The sequence below is a fragment of the Artemia franciscana genome, chromosome 13 (genome assembly GCF_032884065.1).
Source record: "Artemia franciscana chromosome 13, ASM3288406v1, whole genome shotgun sequence".
Classification (NCBI taxonomy): Eukaryota; Metazoa; Arthropoda; class Branchiopoda; order Anostraca; family Artemiidae; genus Artemia; species Artemia franciscana.
This window is the reverse complement of record NC_088875.1, coordinates 7,035,373-7,054,383: the sequence shown is the minus strand read 5'-3', so window position 1 is coordinate 7,054,383 and position 19,011 is coordinate 7,035,373. Positions and strand designations below refer to the sequence as shown.

Below are 19,011 nucleotides of genomic sequence, written 5' to 3'. Positions count from 1 at the left end.
GGGTGATTCAAGGGCAATGGAATATACAACAAAATTTCAGCTGAAGATACGACAAGATCTATAATAATAGTTAGCTATAGATTATTTCTTTATCTATAGTAAGAAAATTTTTAACAAGTTCTGGTAGGAAAAAAAATGTAATCGATTTTGTTTCTTTTAAGAATTACATCAGCTATAATGAACAGCAACATGGTACCAATAGCACCAGCAAAATACTACTTAAAGGATATCTTTATTATAGCTTTAATTCAATAAAATCTTAGAAACCTTTTTTTACTTCTTATACCATAATTTAAATATTAACTCTATCTGATGAAGAGTCGTCATATTGATATTGATGTTGCTAACGATATTATTTGAAATATGGTTTTCCGGGACACTAATTTTGTAAAAAGATGAAAAAGGATAATTTATAAGTTCAATATTATTGTATACGGATACAGGCTTAATTATCCATTCAGGTCCAGGAACTGAATACACACTTTCAAAAACAGCAGGTTCAAGCTTTAAATCATCACCAAAATCAAAAAGTACAGAGCCACTGTGCTCTATCGAAGTCATATAGAACTCTCCATCACTTGAAACATTTTTCAATATGGCTTGAACACTGTCAATCCAAATGTTCCCATTTTTATCATCAAAAATAGGAAACTTTGCATGCCGCGTTGTTCTCAGAAGCTCAAACTCATATGGAAAATCCATCTCCTTTAAAAGAATTTTTATTTCACCTTTATGCACAATTTTCCCCATATTTAACTCATCCTTTAGGATCTCCAGGACTGTTCTAAATTCTTCTGGCACCGACAGAGGTGAAAAGGGCTGGATTTTTGAAAGGAATTCGGTATTCTGTTGAGCATAAGCTGCTATATTTATAAGGTTAGATAAACTGGAGTAAATTTGCTTTCCAATGCAAAATAGGTTTAGCAGTGCGTTGACCGCTATTGTGTCAAGTACATTATAAGCGGAAGCCATATTATTCAGTACAATTGAAGATGTATCATGGAGCATGTCCTTACGTCTTTTGAATCCGTCAACCACTAGTTGTGTATCAGAAATCTTGGACGTAAGTTCGATCACCTTCTCTGTAAGGTTTACTTTCATATCAATAAGTGATACCAATGAATCTAGTTCTGGGATGTTTTCGGCTCCTAGTTCACTAGAAGCTTGGAAAACTACTGATTTTAGGCGAGAGACTAACTGACGTGCTTGGTAACGGGTGAATCGATTATTTATTTCACTAATTGCAAACGAAACAGGAGTATAGACTTTCATTAAATCTGAAAGTTGAACGCCAAGGTCTATTTCATTTTTTATCTCGATGTTACTTATATCATTGGAAAAAATTTTAATTTTCTGGATTAGCTGATTTGTTTTGTTATAATTATGTTCAATAAGTAAAAAATAATCTTCGAATAGTTGGTCAATATTATTAGAAGAAGTCTTCAATTCATCAGAAATGAACTTATGAGTGGAATTAACAAGGTTTAAAAATCCTGTTTTTGTATTTTCATGATTTTTATTACCAATGCCAAATATAGCTAAAGCAAAACTCACAATGTTAGCTAAGATTTTAGCAGCGTTGAATACTTTCTTTCTTCTTATCTCTTCAGTTTTTTGTGCCAAATGACTTCGTGAATCTGCAAAAAGTTTGTCTCTGAATTTGTCAACAATATATTTCAGACTCCCCGAATTGAATTGCGTTATTTGATCGAAGACTAAACTCAATTTTTCTTTGTGTTTTCTTATATCTTCTGTCAAATAGTGTTGCTTATTTTTAGAATCATGCATTAGTTCTTCTGATAACTTCATTTCAGTTTTAATAAGGCTGTCCAAGCTTTTGCCAGTCAGCTGATGTGTGTACTGAGCTCTTAAGTTCAAAAGCTCGTTTTTCTGTTTGGCAGCTTGAACTAACATATTTTCAGTAGAATCAATAACTTTTTGAATAGATCTTTCTCCTTTATATCTTCCTTCTATTTCTTCTATTAAGCTAAATGAGATTATTTCCTTATATATGGAAAAAAGAAAACTATCAGCAATCGTTAGATTTTCGGCTTTACTTTGAACTTTGTTTTTACTTCCGTCATTTCCTTTCTCCCCTATTTCTCCGATTTCACCGTCCTTTTCTCTTCCTGTAAATTTTTCTTTGAAATTTACGCTGCTAGTTATTATTTCCCCGGGCCAAGGATAAATTGTGTATGCTCTATCTTGGAAACGCCGAATGCCGCTCTTGTACTTTTGTCTCTCCTTTTGTTTCCAAGTCCGATTATATTCTGCCTCTATAACCTTAATCTTTCCACCTCTGCCTCCAGGACCTCCATTGCCACCTTTACCACCTATGGCTCCTTTACCACCTTGAGCTAATAGAGTAAAATGCTCCCAAGACCGTACAGGAATATCCAGCTTTAGTCTCCCAGGCTCACCTCCATTCCCTCCAGATCCGCCAGGATTACCTCGAAGGCCTTTATTGCCTGGTGTTGCATTAGTTGACTTGTGTTCAATTTTTTTAGAAAACGTTATGACGTTCCAATAGACCTTACTGTTTGGAACCACAGCACATATAATATTTTAACAACTAAAGGAGTCAAGCACAAAAAACCCAACGCTGGGTCAGGTATTTCTGTTAATGTTTCGTGTTTTTTACCAACTTGTCATTTTTCCACGCATCATAGTAATATTTTTGAGAAAACTTCCAAGGTAAAGTCCCACTCTTTCCATCTGCTCCCTGGGACCCAGGCGCACCATCTCCTCCTTCTCCACCATCTCCTCCATTTGCTTCAATACTCATGACACCACCATTGACCGCAAAATGAACCTTTATTGAAACAACTCCTCCGCTAATGCCGTTCTGCCCCGTTTGACCAGTTTTTGATTTTAAAGGAGCATGCGGTTTTGTTAAAGAGATGGTGGATCCCTCATCATGGATATTTAAATAGCCAGTTTCAATTGACAGTTTCCTGAGTGGTGTAATAGTATAGCCATAAACGGTCACGTTGGAACAAATCAACCGAAGCTCTTCTATATGAATGGTAAGTGTTGACAAAATGTATGGTAAATCACATAGTAAATCAAATACTCTAGTTGATTTGCCATCGGAAAGGTATTTTGGGGCGACGCTATTAAAATCAAATTGTGTATCAAGCTTTTTGAATTCCAGGCTGTTTCGTTGCCTTTCTAATCTGTTGCCAAACGATGAGTTTATGTATTCAATTATGTCATGTCCTATTTGTAAAGATCGATTAAAATTGCATCGGGTAACCAATGCATAAGAATCAAACTGTTTCCTCTTTACAATTGTGCCTTGTGAATTTGCAAAGGTCTTGAATGTATCCGAACGGAAAATATCCGTTGTCGAGTTCACTGACTGAATGATTTCAATGCCTTCTCGTAAATGAGTTTCCGCCTGATCACGTTCGGTATATGCGAATGACATTCGTTGCTTAGAACACTTAGAAAATATTTCCTCTTTTTCCTTATCAAGTCTGTCTAATACACTGTAAGTTCTTTCTGAAATTTCTACTGGTAGTGTTCTTACAAGCTTTGAAAAGCTAGTGAGTCTTTCAGAAAAATAATTTTTCATGCAATAATGCTCCTGTGAAGGTAAATACCTGCAAATTGGACTTAGTCTTATCAACAAGGAATGAATCTCAGTCAATGTGATATTAAAACCAAAATAAATAGTTTTTTCCATTGACTCTGTTAATCTAGTCTCAACTATCTTCCATTCTTTAATTATAATTGTTTTTTGTCTTTCATTTTTACTTTCTTCTACTAGAGCTCTTAGTGTATTTTTGTTTTCTTCTACTAAAAAACTAACAGCTTCAACAAGAGCTTCAGTCTTCTTGGTTATTTCGATTTCAGTCAGATGTTGATGAATAAATATTTCATGTTTTGCTAAATTTTGTTTTACGTTAAGAGTAAAAATCCTCTCAAGGAGCGTCTTATCTTTTCTTCCAAGGGTCTTATCTTTTGTGACATTACCCATTCCGATTTTTTGAACCAGGATTTTCTTTGGGTAGTGACTTTTTATCTTTAAAATATCACCGAAGTGGCTATTTAATTGAAATGTCCAAGTACCGTTACTGCAGCTTGAGTATAAGAGTGATTGGCTTTTAGAGCTATCGTCTAAGCTAATTTTAAACGTTTCAGACTTTCTTGTGCACTTAGATTTTAATATAAGATATTTGAAATGCTTCTTCACTGCGTGTGCTGCTGAAGAATTGGTGTAAAGGTGTAACTGCGGCTGCCGCCTTGATCGTTTTACCTGGAATAAGAAAAAAGAAAAGTAAAAAGAAAAAGAAAGGCTTTTTCAAGTTCAAAATTCTTGATCTTAGTAGAACCAGTTTTTCTGACCATGTATAAAATTCATTTGGTTGGCGATTTGTATTGATGGAAAATACTGTCTGACCATGGATGTTAAAATGGAAATTTTTTTAGGCTGAGTCGGGATAGTTTCCATAATTTTGTTAATAAAGTATTATATTTTTGGTACTTGTGTCTTAAAGGCACCACACTCAACACGAACATGAGGCAATAACCGGTTTTCATAGTCTTTAAACCAGACAATTAGCTTCGGGTCGGTTGGAAACTGCATTGTAGCTATATTCTAATAAAGTATTTAGTTGGTATTTTGGTTAAGTTAGGTTAGGTAAGTTTAGGTTACGTATTCAATGTAAAAAGAAAAGCTTTGACTTGGGCTTGGGAAGAGGCAGAAGCGTGCGCAGCTGTGTTGACCCCAAATGGCTTGATGCTATAATGACTTATTAGTAGTAGTAGGCCTATTTATATTGATTCCAGAGCTTTCCAAGAGCGCATTCTGGAAAGTATGTAAGTACCCAAAATACACTGTGTTCACCTGATTTTTCAAATTATTCACAATAACTTGGGAATGGCAAAGGGAAGCTAGTTGAAACATTGAGGTGGCATTGGAGATTGGGGATGGTTCAAGTAAACTAGGTTTACTAGGGTAGGGGACAGGCGTAAAACGAATGATACTACGTATATCTAGTTCACTGAACATCCATATCTGCAATATCTTGGGAAAAGCCTGAGGTATGGAGCTGAAATTTAAAGGTACTGTTGGGAAAAGAGGCGTCGAGGGTGGGGCAAGGGAAATTTCAATTTATTAATAAATTAATAATAAAAATAGAAATAAGAAGTTACGTATAGAGAAGTTATCGTATATTATTAAAAAATTGTGAATTTTACGGACTAAGGGGTGCAACGTTAAGTTTGCTTCGTAATTATATTCAGAATAGACAGCAGTATGTTCATTTATATGGAATTTCGTCTAGTAAAACTTGTGTTAATTGTGGAGTTCCCCAAGTCTCCTTATTGGGTCCTACTCTATTTTTAATTTTTATTAATGATCTACCTGATTTTGTTAATGCCCTACCCAGAATTACTGATTTTCTTCATAATGGTCCTAGTGAAACACAGGTCACTGTGCCGTTATTTGTGGATGACACAACGCTGATGTGTGTTGCCCCTACGGAACAACTGCTTATGTCAAAGTTAAATTCAGCAATGACCAATATATGCATATGGCTAAAAATCAATTATCTTGACCTAAATGTAGGTAAGTCAAATTTTGTTATTTTTTCTAGATCTCCTTTTTTTCATGGATCACTGAATTGATATCAGAGCGGGTAATTATTTAACGTACACGCTTCACCAAGTACCTCGGAATTAATGTTGATGAAACCCTATCATTTAAGGAACATGTGAAGCCGATTTCTAAAATACTGTCCCGTAACCTAGGTATGATGCGTAAATTAAAACATATTTTCCCCCCAAATATTTTACGGTTGTTATATTTTTCCCTTATTCGTCCATATATCTTGTATTGTTCCTCGATATGGCTTGGCACTTTCCCCTCGTTACTTCGTCTAATCCCTGTGATCCAAAATAATGCTATCTGAGCCTTTTTTTTTTTTTTTTTTTTTTTTTTTTTTTTTTTTTTTTTTTTTTTTTTTTAGCACATCTTTGCAAGCTCCGCTGTTGTTACGCTATTATGTAAAAACGATACTACTACTATTACCACTAATGTTAGATAGTAATAAATTAGTAATAAAAAATAATACATTATTGCTCGACTGAGTGGGCTGATCCAAATCAAAATACAATTTTTACACTCATGTTATCAAGCTAATATTTTAGAACCATCAAGACGACATACACGGATCTCTGAAATGGAAAATTAAAATTTTTAGTGCCCTTTTTAAGTTTCAAAAATGATTAGAGGGAACTTCCCATCCCGTAACCTTTTTTGCTGGCTCCCCAAAATGCCCCAGTTAATCCAATCTAAATTCATAGATTACTATTTTATTAGTAATAATTAAAAAGTCCAATAAAAATGGACGGTTAAGTCATGACCACTTCAACCCCCTGGGCAAGGGTCTAGAGAAGTGGAGGATGTCAGAAAGCTCAGAAATGTTTCAAATTACGTTTTGCTGCTGATACTTTTTATTTTAAGCCAGGTTTTTGGAAGTCCTTGTTAAGCCAAGGTTTTCAAGTTTCCCAGTTTTAAGGTTCGCCACGTGGTGCGTATTTAGGAAAATAAAAGAAGGTATATGCACTGGATTTTTATCATTTTCAATATCTTGGAATTAAATTAAGAGATTGAATTAATAGTCTGAGAGAGTAGCCTGCTGGAGTGTAAGGAGATAAAAAAAAAAAAAATTAAAGCAAAGATAAACGAAGTACGCTATGAGGGTCGAGGTCATTGAAACAGCATAAATATTATGATAGGATAAAGGGGTGGAGCTTAAGCTTCCAGGAGTTATTAAAAAAGGAAGGAGGGAGGCAAGGAAATTTGAAATTTAATTGAAGAGAGAGGGAAGAAGCTAAGCTAGTTATATCTAAAATTAAATAAAAAAAAACAAGTTTTTTTTTTAACTGAGAGTAAGGAGCGACATTAAAACTTAATACGAACAAAAATTATTCCGTACATGAAAAGGGTTTTCCCCTCATGTACGTCTCACTCTAAAGTTCTTTATTACTTTGAAAATTAGAGTTGTGACAGAGAGTCAAACTTTAACGTAAAGATAGAGGCGTTGAGGAGGGGACAAAGAGTTTGACTCATTGTCACAATTTTCAAAGTAATAAAGAACTTTAGCGTAAATAGTGGGACGTTCAGGAGGGGGAAATCCCCTTTCACGTACAGAGTAATTTCTTTTTTTTAAGTTTTAATGTAATTCCTTACTATTAGTTAAAAAACTTGTGTTTTTTATTTAATTTCCAAACTCGTTTCAACTTCTGCAGGTTGAAATTTGGCTCACCATACAAGAAAAATTAATACAGAATTTGTATTTTAATTTTAGCTCAGGTTTCCTTGCCTGTCCTGGCTCTCTAGGACCATTCATTCGATACTATCACCCTATTACTCTTAAGCTTTTAGCAATCTTAAAAAAGTGTCACATTCTAATTAAAAAACCCATGTGTTTCAGGATCTGTTCTTAAAAAAATCGCGAAATCAGTCAAATTTCTCAGAAAAAAACAAATAAACATTCATCCGTGATCCTTCTTCTGACCTAAAATACAAAATTCTACATTGTTGAGATAGTAGCTTGAAACCACTACAGCAAGATTCTCTGATACGCTTGAATCTGACAGTATAATTGTCAATGGACTTTTAGGGGGCGTTTCTCCCTGTTTGTAATGTCAGGCAAATTTTCTCAGACTCAAAGACTTTGATTGGTAACACTAAAATTAATAAAACATATATTTGGAATTAGCATAATATGCCAATTCTCTGCATATATCTGTTGGTGTAAAAATTTAGTTTTTAGAGTTTCGCTTACTATTGAGCCACATACGTTTTACTTACATTTCGTTACTACGAACTGTAAAGCTTTTATTACTTAAAAAAAAACTTCATATTCTAATTAAACCAACCCTGTGTTTTAGTTACTGTTCTTAAGGAATTGGGACAAACAGCCAAACTTTAGCTTAGGAGGGGGTCACCCTTCAAATACAAAATAATTTCTTTTCTTTTTGAGTTTTAATGCTGTTCCTTAGTTACAGTTAAAAAACCTGTTTCTCTGTTTAATTTCTGATTTTTTTTTCAAATAACACCGGTAAATCTGGCTCATCCTCCATGAAATATCCCTCTTTTCCTAGCGAGAAACTCCTCCGTGGTAATTTCATCCCACATTAAGTTTAAATTCCCTCCAGGTAGTTTTATCCTCACTCCAAATCCCTCCCCCTCTGTAAAACTTCTAGCGGACGATTCAGCCTTGGCTTCCACACCTATCCACACCAATCATTCTGCCAATGTCTCCCTCCATGGAAATATTTTCTAGAAGATCAAAACACGTAGAAAATAGCCTCGATAATTGCCCTTGGAACATCTTCATATGCAAAATTAATTTGGCAAAGATAGTGCAAGACAATTAACAATAATATCAAATCAGAAATCTGTCAAATCCCCAAGTGTAAAATTTCCCCTGGAAAACTCACTCCCGGAAATTTCCCTCCATAGGGAAAATTCTCCCTATGGAAGCCCACCCAAGCACGAAATCCCCCCCCCCTGAGAAATTTCTGTATAATCCACAATAACAAAACTCTGTGTATAAAATGGGCAAATTTCATAGCATAAAGGCCTCTCTCTACGGGTGGGAGGGGGCTTCATTTTACCCTTAAGGATATAGTTAAGGGATCTTCCAACTGAAGAAAAAAGGGTCGTGGGAGGGGTTCAATTGCCCTCCAATATTTACGGTCACTTTAAAAGGGCAATAGAAATTTTAATTTCCGTTTCAATGAGCTCTCCTGATCTTCTAGGACCATTATTTCGATAAGATTATCTCTGAAAAAAAAAAAAAAAAAAAACGAGGATCCGTGATAATTCTTCTTGCAGAAATATCAGAATTCTACGTTTTTGTATATAGGAGCTTAAAACTTCAACAGCAAAGTTCTTTGGTATACGGAATCTGATGGTGTGATTTTCATTTAGATTCCTTGAGTTTTAGGGGGTGTTTCTCCCTATTTCTAAATTCAGGCAAATTTAGTTGTGCTCGTAACTTATGATGGGTAAAACTAAACTTAATGAATTTTATATATTCGGAATCACCATATAAAGCTGATTCTTTAGATGTATCTATTAATATCAATATCTGTTTTACGAGTTTTGGTTACTATTGAGCCGAATTACCCCTTACTTACATTACTGCAAACTGTTTAATCTAAGGAAAAGCAACATTTTTTCTGCATAAGATCCTATGGGGCTTAGAATTTACTTAAAATAAATTCGCTTTTTTTTCAACTCAACTTTTTCTTTATTCAACTCAAAAAATACACAAACAATATTATGCCCAAACAGAGAGCAGAGCTCGTAAGGCTGGGACAGTGCAAAAACATAAGAATAACATCAACATCTCATCGCAATAATGATTTCAAAATATAATACGGTAGAAGACACACAAAATAGAAAAAAACTCATAAAAGATAAGTAAATATATAAATATCGGGCAGGAGGCCATCCCAGACACAGGGACACAAAAACAAACACACAAATAAGAAGATCAAATAATTTAAATTTCCATCATCAATGGTGAATAATCAAAATTTTAGCAAACAATCTTTAATATTTGCTTTTTTAAATTTAGCTGAGATTTTTGCTGAGATTTTTGGGATGGATCAAACAGAATTTTGTCATTCAGCTTATAATTGTTAGCAATGAAGGGTATTTGGTATCTAATCGAAAGCATTGACCTTTCAGAGCTTACAAAAGGAATCCGATACATCCTAGACCTCCGACAATCCGAACGAGGAAGTAAAATAAACAGAGATTTGTCATAGAAATAATTTTTAAAATTTTGGATTTGAAAATGCCATATGGAAGTATTTAATATTCGTATATCATTTAAATCCAACGAATTTAAGAAGAGGAATAATGTTTTAGTTTCCGAAACGTTTTCAAGTTTTGAGGGTCGATGTAAGAAATTTCCAAATATTCTTATTGCCCTATTTTGTAATACCTGTAAGGGTTTTATATACTTCCAAAATGTATTAAGATATACAACTGAGCAATAATTCAAATAAGAAGTAATTAGAGAGTGGTAAATTATTTTTAAAATGGCAAAAGGAAAAATATTCTTCACACGGTACATCGACCCAATATTTTGAGCAAGTTCTAATCTTAATTATTCAATATGATTATGAAATGACAAAAGGGGATCAAGAAAAACTCCTAAATAACGATATGATTGGACCCTACAAATTTTTTGATCACCAACCTGTAGCTCCTCACAAGAAATCTCTCGAGTGGAACGTTTTGAACGACCAAAAACCATAAAATTAATTTTCTTAAAATTCGGTACTAGTTTATTAAAAACAAACCATCGATTAACTGAGGTAACACTTATAGTCAGATTTTTGATCAATGTCAATGAATCCCTAGCTTTAACTGTTATAACTGTATCATCTGCAAATAGAACTACATGGCTAATATTCTCATGCAAACCTCGGGGAAGATTATTAATATAGATAAAAAAAAATCAAATTTGAATTAAAAATTTGCATTAAAAATCAAAGCACATTTTGTTCATCCAGGTTGTCACATTGAAGTGTCTGCAACATCAGGGGAATAACTCTGAAGGGGAAGTAACTATGAAGTTGAATTATGAAATGGAGCTAGAGTAGAGCTAAATGAAAATTATTGTCTTTATGCAGGATTTCAAAATATTTTAGCTTTAGTTTCTCGGGAAAGGATACTGCCCAATAAAGTTCAAAATTTAACGGCCTAGTTACCTTTCGAAGTGTCAACAAAATGATTGAAGGGCAGCCAACACCCTCATGTACTTGTTTTTACTACCCTCTCCCCTCTTGAAGCTCCATAAGGGATCTGACAAAAACTTTGAGATTACTGTTTTGTTAAAAAAAAGAAGTCAAACGGTTCAACAGATAAGCCTTCGGGAACAAAAAGATCCCATAGCTTCTGGGACAAGATTCGGTAATTACTTAAGTTACTATGGTTTTCTCATAATTTCTTCTTGACAAAGCGGCAATATGTACTCGTAAGAATGTGATTGGCTTGAAAATTTAAGAGTTCACTCTCTGGGCCATGAAAACCACATATTTTTCAGGAAGAGGAGGGATATATCGAGGAACAAAAATGAGAGAAAAAATTTCGGTTTCCTTATTGTTTGTATTTTGAGCAAGGTTCTAGGGATCATTAGCTAGGAGATGATTTTTAAGTTTCCAAAGAGCATTATTTAGGTAACAAAACGTGTATCTAAGTAAATCAAAAGAGCCTTTGCGCACTTATTTTTTCAGATTAGTATCTTAAATAAAGTTAAGAGATGTGAAAATTGTATTGGAGGGAGAGAAGGTCACAATGATTTTAAACTTTGACTTGGGGCCAGAGCTAAGACAAATACGGGTATCCAGGTCGTCCAAATAAGCATATCTGAAAAATCTTTGGAACTGTTAGGAACATGGAATTGAAACTTGGAGGTACAGTTGGGAGAATAAATGGGGAAGTCAAGGAAAATTTAAACAGAGTTCCGAAGAAAAGGGAAGAGGCTAAGTTGGATTTGTCAATAATTCAGACGAAGGCAAAATTTTGACATTATAAGATTCTAGGAGACTTTAATTTTAGGTACAGTTAATTAAAACGATAAATGAAAAGACGCTGTCGGCTGTCAAAATAGAGCGTTTGAAATTTCACAGAAATGACCTGGTATATTAATTTGAAACTTAATCGTGAGAAAAGGAGATCAAGTTGACGTTGAATTATGAATTAGAGTAAGGAAACTTGCTAATTTAAAATCGCTGCGTGTCTCTATGACATCAAAATATCTTATTGTCAATTTATCTGGAACAGAAATTGACTTTCGAAATTGGAAATAAAAAAAAATAGATAGGCACTAATGAATGATGAGTAGTTATGGAGAGCTACAAATTCTGCGAGCTACGAAAATAAAATACTGCAAAATATATATGTCCTGAGTACATTAAAAGGTGCTGGAATAAGATACGAACAAATAAAACAGTTCGTGGTAACGAACTGTAGGAAGGAGCGACCCGGCTCAATAGTAACCAAAACTCTAAGAAATTGAATTTTGATATCAATAGCTACATCAAAAGAATCGCATTTTAATGCTGATTTTAAATATATAAGTTTAGTCTTACCCATCAAAAGTTACGAGCCTGAGAAAATTTGCCTTATTTAAGAAAATAGGGGAAACACCCCCTAAAAGTCATAGAATCTTAACAAAAATCACACCATCAGATTCAGCGTATCAGAGAACCCTCCTGTAGAAGTTTCAAGCTCCTATCTACAAAAATGTGGAATTTTGTATTTTTTGCCAGAAGACAAATCACGGGTGCGTGTTTTTTTTTTTTTTTTTTTTTTTTTTTTTTTTTTTTTTTTTTTTTTCAGGGGTTATCGTATCGACCAAGCGGTCCTAGAATGTCGCAAGAGGGCTCATTCTAACGGAAATGAAAATTTCTAGTGCCCTTTTCAAGTGACCAAAAAAATTGGAGGGCATCTATGCCCCCTCCCACGCTCATTTTTTCCCAAAGTCAACGAATCAAAATTTTGAGATAGCCATTTTGTTCAGCATAGTCGAAAACCATAATAACTATGTATTTGGGGATGATTTACTCCCCCACAATCCCTGGGGGAGGGGCTGCAAGTTACAAACTTTGACCAGTTATTACATATAGTAATGGTTATTGGGAAGTGTACATACGTTTTCAGGGGGATTTTATTTTGTTTAGGGGTGGGGCTGAGGGGAGGTGGCTATGTTGGAGGATCTTTCCTTGGAGGAATCTGTCATGGGGGAAGAAAAATTCAAGGAAAAGGGCGCATGATTTTCTAGCATTACTATAAGAAAACAATGAAAAATAAACATGAAAACGTTTTTTCAAATGAAAGGAAGGAGTAGCATTGAAACTTAAAACGAACAGAGATTATTACGCATATGAGGGGTTCTAAAAATACTTTAGCATAAAGAGCGAGGTATTTAGGAGGAGATAAATACCTTGCTCTTTATGCTAAAGTATTTTTAGTAATTTCAACTATTTATTCTGATTCAGGGGTCATTCTTAAAAATTGGGACAAAACTTAAGATTTAGTGTAAAGAGCGGGGTATTAACGAGGATACAAATCCCCTTGTATACATAATAAAAATATAAGATATATAATATAATATATAATATAATTAATATAAAAATATAAATATAATTACGTAAGTTGCTAATTTATAAGTTACGCATATTTTTTACTAATAAAACGTTCGTTAAAAATTAAAAGTTCTAGTTGCCTTTTTAAGCAACCGAAAAATTGGAGGGCAATTAGGCCTCCTTCTCCACCCCTTATTTCTCAAAATCGTCTGATCAAAACTAAGAGAAAGCCATTTAGCCAAAAAAAAGAATTAATATACAAATTTCATTTTAATAATTTATGTGCGGAGAGCCAAAACCAAACATGCATTAATTCAAAAACGTTCATAAATTAAATAAAAAAAATAATTTTTTTAGCTGAAAGTAAGGAGCGGCATTAAAACTTAAAACGAACAGAAATTACTCCGTATATAAAATGGGTTGTCTCCTCCGCAATCCCTGGCTCTTTACGCTAAAGTTTGACTCTTTGCCACAATTCTACTTTTTAAAACAATTAAAAGCTTTAGCGTAAAGAGCGAGGGATTGCGGAGGAGATGTAAGAAAAAAGAAACACCCGGCTGCAATGACAAAACACAAAATTGTAAAGAAAAGAAGAACGAGGACAACAAACAGTCAGTGAAAAAATTGAAAATTATGCAAATATTTCGGCCGCCAAATGGTGGAGCCTAGATAAATAGAAAGTAGGTGGAGCATAGATAATAGAAAGTAGCAAAACCTTCGAAACAGCATATATAAAATAGCACTTTTTTTTAATTTAGTAACTAAATAAATGGAAAAAGCATGTATATCTGAAAACACAGATTAACTTTAATCTGTTTTTTTGGTTATCTTAAGCTTAATTGTTTTACTTCTATTCTAAAAAAACCTAAGCTGTTTATTTTTTTTCTTACTTCTTTGAAAGAGCCCGGAATAGACCGGAATAGCAGAGGAAGAGCCCGGAAATATCCGGGCTCTTCCAAATGGATAAAGCACTATTTTAGCTTCATGTCTCAATGAATGCCTGACATTTATTCAGACGAATCATCACAGTCTAATAAAATCGATGTTCTTTCATGATAGGGACATTTCTCTTCCATTTTTCCCGTGATCCTCTCCTGTTAAAATCAACATTCCGTCAATTCTCCATAAGCCGCTTTTCAGAACTGCCAAAAAATTAATTTATCGTCACAGCGTTAGCCACTGAGTCTTGAACTCATTCAAGACTTGCATTGGCAATATCAAGTACCTAGAACTGCGAAAGTACACATCATTGATATTCTCGTTACCTTTTTGCAATTTTCCAACTGAGCGTTTATTCAGCCTCCTGAAACGGATAAAAGGCACATCTAAAATCTTCCTTATTCGAGTCATTTACTGTCTGGAAAACGAAAATAAACTTAATCAGCTATCAGGATGCCAAAAGCTGTCGCTGGCTACAAGACAACGGCAAACGCGAAGCTCGATGAAGTTCTTATTTGAAGATGAGGTGACACAGAATTAAACTTTTTTTTTTATATTTTCTCGTTGGTGTAAAATATGCTGTATTTTATTGTCAGCTAAAGTAAAAAATAAAAATTTTATCCTGCGCTGTGCTATTTAAATAAATTTTGCAGAGTTCTGAGGCAAAAGTTCATTTTATTTCTAAAAGAAAATGGGGAGAAATTTGATTTTACCATAAGGAATTATAAGCGGTAATGGTATGAAAACAAGAAGGAGAGAAAATGAAAAATGGATGTACTGATCGCAATATCCTTTCAAACGAGCCCGGAAACATAACGTTCAGCTATATACGTTTTAGTGCCACACTGGCGGCGACGGAGAAAAAAGAGACGAATCAGGGCTTCCCCTGCAAAAAGACGACTCTCCTTGTTGTTTGAGATGGGGATTAGTAAATTTCCCAATTTGTTTTTTGGCTATAGAGATTCCGACAATGTGGATTTTGTCTGGACCCAGCATCATTTTTGAGGAGTTTCCGCTTATTTTGAAAATGTCATTCGTTTGTTTGCTCAATAAACTTTTACCGTCAAAATTAATTGAAATCGTAGTTATTATTATTGAACCCCCTTCAAGTGATAAATCTTCCTCAATTAACAGTTTAGAAAAAAATTGAATTTTCGGTCACTATAGGCTAGCAGTCATTTTTTACTAGGCTGCAGTAGAGGCCGCAGCTACGGTATCCTTTACCAGAGAATGTTTAATTCAAATAGTCAATAAGGTGATTGATAAAATCAAAAACCATACCTTTGCTCCGCCATCTAGGGTTAGTTCATCGAAATCAATCCACTCAATAGTATCAACGAAGTCAACAAGCTTCACAACATCTTTTTCAAAGTAACTGTAGTTACAATGAACGGATCCAATCCAAAAAATCAAGCAAAATGTCAAAAAAAAATTCATGATAACTTAAACACTATGTTTGATCTTACACATTCATTGCTTTTGTCTTTAACAACACTAAGCAAATTGGCAGCTTAGAAAATGGTTTTCTAGGAATCAAACATTGCATGACAGCGCTAGCGTTGCTGAATATAGATAACCTATTCTCTTTTTGGGCTTTTATCGAGCTCCAGAGGTTAAAATATTAAAACCTTCTGTTGAAACAGTACCAAATGTAAAATTTGAGTAATTAAAAAGATTGCGTTCTCACATATATTTAAAAAAAGTATAGAGCATATTAAAATTTAAATGAGCCTAAAAACAACAACTAAAAAAATGTATTAAAATATAAATTAAAATTTAATGAACATACATAGAAAGGAATTTTTGCTCCTTAAGGCACTAAAGAGGAGTCAAGTCTTACTTATTTGTTATATTTTCTGCTTATTTTAAAGTTTACTTGATTATTCATTCTGTTTCAATTTTTTATGTTTCAATTTTGACTTATTGCATGAATTTAATTTTGTTTGATTTAAGTTTTAATTTGACCCTAACCTTTCTTGAAAAACATTTTTCTTTATAAAATAGCTTTTGTGGTGATTTATATTTGATTTTTGATTGGTGTAGTTTTGTAATGTATCAACAGCAAAATGGTTTTTTAAAGTTTTTTTAGTTTTAGACCGTAAGAACAAAATTTTCAATTCTAATTCAAATTTATCAAATTAATTCAAAATTAAATATACAGCTGAAATATTCTAATATGTCGTATTTATGTACAATATTTTTTAACAGTCGTTTTGTCTTAAAAATTCGAGGTGGATAGGGAGGGCATTATAAATCCCCTCCGCGGTATCAGCCCAACAAAATCCAAAAAATCACTACAAAAACATCTTAAAGTTTGAAGAAATGTCCTAATTCAGAGTTTAAATATCCCATGACATGTTTTCCCTCGTACACCAGGCTACGGCCTATTGTACATGGCTTTGAATATATTTATTATTCCACTTTGTTATCGCAATAATAATTAATATTCCCTTTGAAAGGTAACAAGCTATCGTTGACTTAGAAAAGAGGCATTTCCCACATTTGTGTTATTTTTTCTAATTTCATCTTTCTCTCCTTCCATTTCATCTAGAAAGGCCAATTGTTAAAACTTTAGAGTGGGGACAATTCAATACAAATTGAAAATTCTAATGCCCTAATCAAGGGTCAAACGTGGTTTGAGGGCAATAGACCCCCTTCCGTTTCTTTTTTGCCACTGGTCTCTAGCTGCACTGTTGGGCAAGAGACCCCAATTATTCATCAGATAAATGTCCTTTTGTTCTTTGATAGTGTTTTTGATAATTCCCTGGCCAGTGTTGCCACAACGTATTTCCAAAATGTATTGTTCCAAAACAAATTATCCAAAATATCTACATAATTTTCAATTTTTTCACTGACTGTTTGTTGTTCTCGTTCTTCTTTTCTTTACAATTTTGTGTTTTGTCATTGCAGTAGTTTTAATGTTGCTCCTTACTTTCATTTAAAAAAACTTGTTTTTTTTGTTTAATAAGCAAAAGAAGAGAGTATGAAGTCAGTGCTTTCAGGGCATGTTGAAGTGTATTTTTAAAAGTGATTGGAATGTAATAAACCTCTTGTCCTTTTTAGTTACTCTTTTCTTCTCAACACTTATTTAATTTATGAAAAGCCATTTTATTCCTAGTTTAAATATTTAGTCCTTTCAAGATCCCTAAGAAAGGAGTATTTACGTTTTCAATCTTTATTTTAGTTTCTTCTTACTTCAAATTTGTCTTTCTATTTTTGCTTAAGTGACTTCTGCCTCAGTAATATTGTTTAAGTATTTTTGCATTTTTCGTTATTTGTTAAAGTGATGTTGTTTTTATCAAATTTTTATGTTCATAGATTTCTCAATTTTAAAAAAATTATGTTCTTTTTTTTGTCCATGTAATAGAATTTTGTTTTAAATTTTGCTGTAAAGTTATCAACCATTCTTAAAGGTAATTAAAAATTACAAAATATTTCGTCTTTTAAAATTTTTATTCAAGTAATTTTGAGATTTCAGATTTCTGTTTATTAATTTTTTTTCACTTTTTGTACAAGTAGTTTAAAAGTTTTCTATTTTGCGTTCAATTCAAAAGTTCAATTTGAAGTGTTTTTTTATTTTATTTTTTTTCAATTTATTTATTTTTTTCGACTATTTGCTAAGATAATTTCAAGTTTTAAATTTTCATTTCAAATATTTTATCTCTTTTGATTTTTTCAAGTAAATTCGTCTTTTTTAAATATATGCTCCTTCTTTTTGAATTTATCGTTTAAAGAATTCACCATTTTATTTTTTATTGAGCTGCTTTAAGTCAGTTCAATTTCTGTGAAATAAAATAACAGATTTCTGGTTGTTATTGTTATAAAACGTACTTTTATTGCTTTCAATTTTTGTAAAAATTCATAGATTTCCAATTTTTGTCGAGAAAAAATACAAATATTCAATTTTTCTCGAACCAAACCAGAGACTTCGTCCAGTGTTTTTAAGAATCAGTATTTCTGAACAATGAAAACATTTTCATTTACATTGATACATCAATATAATGCTTCACGTAATCCCATATCCAGTTAAAAAAAAAACAAGTTTTTTTAAATGAAAGTAAGGAGCGACATTAAAAATTTAAACGAACAGAAATTACTCCGTATATGAAAAGGGCTTTTCCTCCTCAAAGTCTCAATCTTTACGCTAAAGTTTGACTCTTTTTCTTAGCTCTACTTTTAAAACAGTAAAAAACTTTAGCGTAAAGAGCGGGGCATTGAGGAGGAAACGCCCCTTTCATATAAGGAGTAATTTCTGTTCGTTTTAAGTTTTAATGTCGCTCCTTACTTTCATTTAAAAAAACTTATTTTTTCTGTTTAATTTCTGGACGCTTTGAATTAATGCATGTTTTGATCTTGGCTCTCCGTATATAAATAATTAAAACGAAATTTGCATATTATTTTTTTTTTTGGCTAAATGGCTTTTTCATAGTTTTAATTGGAAGATTTTGAGAAAAAAGGAGCGAGGGAGGAGGGTTTACTGCCCGCCAATTTTTGATTACTTAAAAAGGCAATGATCGAATAATATTGAGAAAATAAGGAGCGGAGGAGGAGGCCTAGTTGTCCTCTATTTTTTGGTTACTTAAATAGGCAACAAGAACTTTTAATTTTTTAAGAACGTTTTTATTAGTAAAAAATATACGTAACTTATGAAGTAACTTAGATAGTCAACTTGTGTATTCGTATGTTTTTATTGCGTACATGAGGGCTCAACCCTCGTCAATACCTTGCTCTTTACACTAAAGCTTAAATTGTGTCCCAATTCCATAAGAATGACCCCAATCACAAAGGCCATAGAATAAATAGTTGAGATCACTAAAAATACTTTAGCGTAAAGAGCAAACCCCTCATATGCGTAAAAATTTCTGTTCGTTTTAAGTTTTAATGCTGCTTCTCACTTTCAGTAGAAAAAACTTTTCATATTTATTTTTTCATTTTTTTTTAAATAAT

General features: G+C 33.1%; 1 protein-coding gene across 1 annotated transcript; it reads right to left on the bottom strand.

The window, feature by feature from the left end:
• Positions 1 to 2,562: 2,562 nt before the first annotated feature.
• Positions 2,563 to 17,574, bottom strand: LOC136034454 (uncharacterized). Its single transcript, XM_065715637.1, has 2 exons — positions 15,346 to 17,574; positions 2,563 to 4,261 (listed from the first exon to the last, which is right to left on the bottom strand). The coding sequence occupies exons 1-2, from the start codon at positions 15,499 to 15,501 to the stop codon at positions 2,621 to 2,623; spliced, it is 1,797 nt and encodes a 598-aa protein (XP_065571709.1). The 5' UTR covers positions 15,502 to 17,574; the 3' UTR covers positions 2,563 to 2,620.
• Positions 17,575 to 19,011: the final 1,437 nt, after the last annotated feature.